Here is a 5,581-nt window from a genome sequence, read left to right as displayed (position 1 = left end):
AACACGGCTTTAGGTCAAATTGCCTTGTGGAAGCGGCAACAATTTGTTCAAAAGTGTATGAGGAGGATTTTTGCACATAATTTCAATATTTTTCTCCTTTAGCTCGGACTGTACACTGACAGTGTTACACCAGGTTAGACTCTAAAACCATTTAAATGCCACAAAACTTAATGCACTCTTCACCCTGAGGTAGTTTCCAAAGTCATGCACAAGGCTCTGAGCTCCATTTAGTTTTTGGAAACTTTAGGTCATGTGAGATCCTCTGACATCACTCAGGCTTTAATCTTTGAGACTCACATTTTACACTTCCATCTAGAAATAAGCAACAAAAATTAGATCCCCATCCTGTCAAAACATGCTAGTTTCTCAGTTTAGAAACTAAATGAGTGCTTTTCTTTATTCCCCTTCTCTTCATCTCTTTTGTGTTTTATTTTCCTTAAACTGCCTGCAGAGGGCCAAACAACCTGCAGAGGTTTAGTTGTATTTACTATAGATTTTTTTTTTTTGCAAGGCAGTGGGGGCAGAGTCTAGCTTTAGACGTTGGTCACTCCGAACTGGATCAGTTGCACTGATTGCACAAGTAGCTGACCAGTTTTACGAGTCTACTGTGACACCTGACCCCCCCCCTCCTCCTCCCGAAGCGGGGGGGCAGCTGCTGTTGGCGGAGAGTCGGTGGACGGCCGGGTCACTTCTCTGTACAGTCTGTTTATCAGTATTCCTTTTATTCTTCCTGTCATATTTGGTGAATCTTGCTGTTTTATTCTCCCTTGTCCACAGATCTGTATTAAACTGTATTAAAGTGTATAGTTTGTGCAAAAAAAAATTACAAATAAAAAAAAGCTGAGTGTTGCATAGCAGAAGAGAATAGATATTCATTCAGATGAAAAATAAGTGATTTAAAATGTATAAAAGTAATTCAGATGCAAAGTTTAGGGGATAAATGTAATATTTTGTTTGTAATTACTATTTTTTGTTGGAAGAGGGCTACTGGATAAAGAATCATCTGTAATAAAGTAATTTTAATATTTCTCTGTTGCATAGTGTGTATGTTGGCATCATTTTACAAAAACTTCAGTTTAAATGTCAGGATTTGTATATTATGACGTGCTTATATTTATTTTATTCACTATAGTTTTTAATATATTGGCATAAAAATTATTCTTCTTGATCCTGATTGAAACCTGAGCAAGAGGGAAAAATTTGGTGTCAAACATTTTAGCACTTTCCTCCACTGCCAGGAGCAGACATGTTTTTCACCTGGGTTTGTACAATTTTATTTCATGAAAATTCAGTCTCATGAACTGATAAATGTACCACTGCAGCAGTTTGGCCGTTCAGTTTCTAAATATTGGTCTTCAACACAGGAGGTGGAGAACTCAGCAAACATGACCCAGGACTGTTGGACCTTTTTGGACAAGAATTTATTTTCCTAGTTTTGAAAACCTGACGTATAAAATGTCTTATCGAGTGTAAGACCTCTTCCAGGTGAAGGGGTCTCCATCCACATCGTCCACGCCGCTCTGGCCGGCTGGCTGGGGTCTGGATCTCTTCATCGTGGCGCCTCTCCTCCGACGTGACATCGCTGCAGCGTTCATCTTGCTCTTCTGGCCTCTGACGCCGTTCACTTCCTGTTGGCCTCTCCAGCTTTTCCAATCCCTTTCCGCCTCTTTCAGGAAGTCAGATGCCACTCTTAGGAACTCCAGCACTGCAATATGACTCCAGATACCTTCATCCTCATCCTCACCGCTTGTCCTCCCTTCATCCGTCTGCTGCCCGGCGTCGAGGGCAAACCCGCAGTGCCCTCCTCTGTCCGTTAGCGCCAGCAGGAAGTAAGGGTTGCTCTGGAAAAGGGAAACGGGGAGCGTGGAGGCCGGAGGGAGGAGGGGATCATCAGAGCTGCAGATGCAGAGCACTGGGACCGCCACCTCATCTGCATCTCTCAGAGGTTCGTTCCTGCCCCAGTAGCTCTCCCAGTTTGCTGCTGGGTAGGCTCTTTCACCCAGTGCCCAGGCCGCTGCTGATGTTAGGCCCCTGAGGGAGGGAGATGCAGGGTTTCTCTCTGTGGATGGAGAAACTTTCTCAGTGGGAGAGCAGAAAAGAGTCTCTTCAAAATCTCTGAGGCTGGAGGATCTGAGGGCACGATCCACATCCAGGATTCCTCTGAGCGAACTGACATATCTATTGAGAGCATGGAAGAAAAGCAAAGATTTTAGCAAATATAGCAAAACTAAAATCTGGAGTTTGTGCAGAGTTGGGTGACGTTTTGGGAAAAAATGTAGTTTTAGGAGTATTTTGCTACACACTGCTTTCTACTGTTTCTACTGAGTAATTTTATGATGATGTATTGCTACTCTTACTTCAGTCAAACTTCTGGATATTGCTGTGGGTAAGTTTACTGAATGAAGAACAACCTTGTTTTAACCAAAAACACACACCTGCAGGTTTTGTTAAAGTTTCATAACTTTTATATTGAAAGAAACTGATTTGTAACAGTGCTGCAAATTATTTTAACTTTGATTTTTAAAATACCATTTTAAAGATTTAAATATTAAATGACTGATGTTTTGATCAGTCACTCAGTACTTGAGTAGAATTTTTACCAAATACTTGCTTACTCTTACTTGAGTATATTTTATGGTTACACTACCAGCCTCTGGATTTGTATAAAGTAAAATATTCTCACCTGCTCAGCTGCATTTTTCTGTGAAATAGCACCCCCCAGCGGTAAAGAGGCGGCATGGCGCTTTCAAACCACCGTTGCCCCAGCAACACAGGTGAGATGGCTGCAGCTGCTGTTAGGCAGGTGCTTGAACCTCGCTCGCCCAAGTAGGACAGCAGGACGGCGGAGCCCGATCCTTCACTCACCGCAACCAACACGGAGGACGGGTGCCGACTGCGGACATACAGCACCGCCTGAAAACACACGGCACTGATAGCTGTAAAAAATATAATAGAAAAATATGTCTGAACTCAGGACAAAATATATCAAAGCGGAGTCTGCACATTTAAAATCTCAACCACAAAGGTAACTTTAATCTAATTTTATAATAAAACGTAAAAAAAAAAAAAAAATTAAACCTGAACAAGCACCCAGAAAAAAAGTTTTACAAAAGCTTTTGACTCCATCTAATTAAAGAGTTATTTCAACGATTTAAGGCAGGTTAACCTCTAATTTACTCGTAATTATACCACACTGAACACTGATTCATTAGAATGCAAACTGATTAAACCTTTATTGTCTTCTCTAGCTTTTCCTGTTCGGCTGCAGAGAAACCGTTTATTTTTCCTTGTGAGCATCGTTGTCTCCAACGTACCTGATTCAGGTAACTGACTCATTATCAGGCCTCTGCGGAACTTGTTGGCATGTAGAGGAGGTATTTCATTTGTTGTTTTCATCTAAATGTCTTCAAGGACTGGAGTTGGAGACAGATAAACTAGATGTTGACTTTGTAGCACAGACGATAGGAGTGTGTCTAATAATGTAGGGGATGAAGAGGTAGATTTCTCAAACATTTTGCCAAAATAAGAATGAAATACGATTCAGATATAAGCAAAAACTGCAAGTAGACTGAATTGATGTAATCAGCTGATCCTCTTTTAAAGCAGTTCCCCAACTTTTCCATGTCCCCAAAGAGGATTAACCTCTGACCCCTTTTTTAAACCCACGGATACAGAATATGTAAGAAACATAAACTTTTATAATGTTTTTATTCATTATTTAATAATTATTACATTCTTTTAGCACAAATGCTGCTTCATCTGATTTTTGATGGCCTTGAGTTCTGTGATGAAAAATTGTATTATCAGATATCTACCTCAACTTTATTACCAGATAACACAATTTTTCATTACAATTCCCTCTTTTGATGATAATTGTGATATTTTATAATAATCCCATCACATTTTATTTTATTACCACAGTTCTTATGTTTTTTTGCAGGTATTCACCACAGCTGGGTTGCTTTGCTCTTGTCAGAAACTTTTCCACTTCCTGCTTGTGATGCTAGTTTTGAGGAGCGACGCAGCTTCATGAACTTAACAGGCAGCCAATCATAAAATAAATTAAACTCTTATTTTATTTTTAAAAAATTATTGAAAAACAAACACTAAATTATGATGAATAATTTAAGATAAAAATATAGATAGAATTGTTCTTTTAGTTTTGCATTTTTTTTCTCTCATCTTCCCTCCAACTTGCTGAGGCCCCCAGCACAGCGCCCCCTGGCTGCCCCACTTGGAAAACCCAGCGTTTTAAAGCGTACCTGCTCCAGATCCGCCGAGTCTCCAAACTCACAGATTCTTGCTGTGGTGAGGGGCGACCCGGCTGTGCCCCGATGGTGAAACACGACCACAGAGAAGCCCTGCCGCGCGGCCTGCTGGCTGAGCCGCTGCAGGTGGGGGGTCGTCCCTCCCCAGGTCTGAGGGACGAGGAGCAGGACGGGGGGTGTCGAGGTGAAACACCCGAGCGCCTTCGTCCCTGACTGCTGCTCCTTCTTCACCTCCCACCTCCTGTTTGCCCAGTCCAGAGCCACAACCCCGCCGTCCTTCATTAGGAGGTGCTCTCTGGTGAACTGGATGCTGTCTGCATGTTCTCCACACACTTGGCTGGAGACCGTCTGCAGGTGGGGGTCTCCCCAGGGCCAGTCGGCCAGTTTTGCCTTTGTGAGCGAGCCACAGTGCTGCAGCAGATACCTGGCCAGTGCAGAGGGTTTACAGATGAGCCGGGGTCCATCTGAGGTCTGACCTGATGACGTCTCTGGTGGCTTCAGCTCCTCGTCGCCGTGCAGCAGCGGCAGATCCAGGATCAGACACGTTGTGACCCACAGCTTCCAGCCGGCAGCCCCTGCAGCCACATTTACCCAACTGCAGAACCCCGGCCAGCGGAGGCCCAAACACAGCAGGAAAAACAAGGAGCATGGGAGCAAACATAACAAACAATCCAACACATATGACTCCATAGGTGAATAAAAACAAGAGATGTCACTGGGAAGCTTTCCTCATCATCCAGGCTCACAGGTGACTGATGCTCAGCTGTCTTTCTTTCTTCAGCTTTGGAAAGGGAAACTAAAAAGAAGTAAAGAAATGAAAAATGTTCCCAATGACTGAAAAACTAGATGAAATGCTCCTCCTACTCTCCCCTTTCACCTGTCTTTATAAATCATTTACGACAAGGTCAGTCAGAAAAGGCAAACAGACAACATCAACGGGTCTCATTAATGTCGTGGATTCATATTTATTTGCATTCTTCACCCAGTTGGTTGGCAAATGTTTAATCACTTTATCAATCCCCCTTAGCTGTTACACACTTTAATGGCTATGAACAGCAAAAATTAACAAAAATAACTTTTATAAAACACATATTTTTACAAAATTCTGTCAATTTCCTAAAAAAATAAAGGTGAAGTCACAGCTCTGAGTCTTTGTGTCAGTCAGTCTGGTGCATTGCAGCTTTTCTCTGTGCTTCCTTAAAAAGCTGCTGAATCTGAGTCAGGTTGCTGAATAAAATTAAAGTATTCAGTTCCAGAATAAAGAAAGAAATAATCTTTAGGGAAATAAATGGCCAAGAGGAAGAGCTTCTTAT

At 42.2% G+C, this 5,581-nt stretch overlaps 1 protein-coding gene across 1 annotated transcript; it reads right to left on the bottom strand.

Annotated features, from left to right (window-relative positions):
* Positions 1–1,402: 1,402 nt before the first annotated feature.
* Positions 1,403–5,395, bottom strand: LOC103141997 (protein ABHD15). The gene is made up of 3 exons (XM_007557842.2): positions 4,263–5,395; positions 2,684–2,913; positions 1,403–2,178 (listed from the first exon to the last, which is right to left on the bottom strand). Exons 1-3 carry the CDS (start codon positions 4,956–4,958, stop codon positions 1,461–1,463), a joined length of 1,644 nt encoding a protein of 547 aa, XP_007557904.1. The 5' UTR covers positions 4,959–5,395; the 3' UTR covers positions 1,403–1,460.
* Between the last annotated feature and the right edge of the window lie 186 nt (positions 5,396–5,581).

Source organism: Poecilia formosa, unplaced genomic scaffold (assembly GCF_000485575.1).
Source record: "Poecilia formosa unplaced genomic scaffold, Poecilia_formosa-5.1.2 Scaffold3, whole genome shotgun sequence".
NCBI lineage: Eukaryota > Metazoa > Chordata > Actinopteri > Cyprinodontiformes > Poeciliidae > Poecilia > Poecilia formosa.
The sequence above is the reverse complement of the archived record's forward strand: the minus strand, read 5'-3'. Positions and strand labels throughout refer to the sequence as shown.

Bases quoted from the DNA above. Each gene is read 5' to 3' on its own strand.
- LOC103141997 (XM_007557842.2), bottom strand. From the start codon at position 4,958: ATGGAGTCATATGTGTTGGATTGTTTGTTATGTTTGCTCCCATGCTCC. The intron at 2,914-4,262 runs GTACGCTTTAAA...GTGTGTTTTCAG, and splicing joins ACTCGGCGGATCTGGAGCAG to GCGGTGCTGTATGTCCGCAG. The intron at 2,179-2,683 runs GTGAGAATATTT...TGCTCTCAATAG, and splicing joins AGAAAAATGCAGCTGAGCAG to ATATGTCAGTTCGCTCAGAG.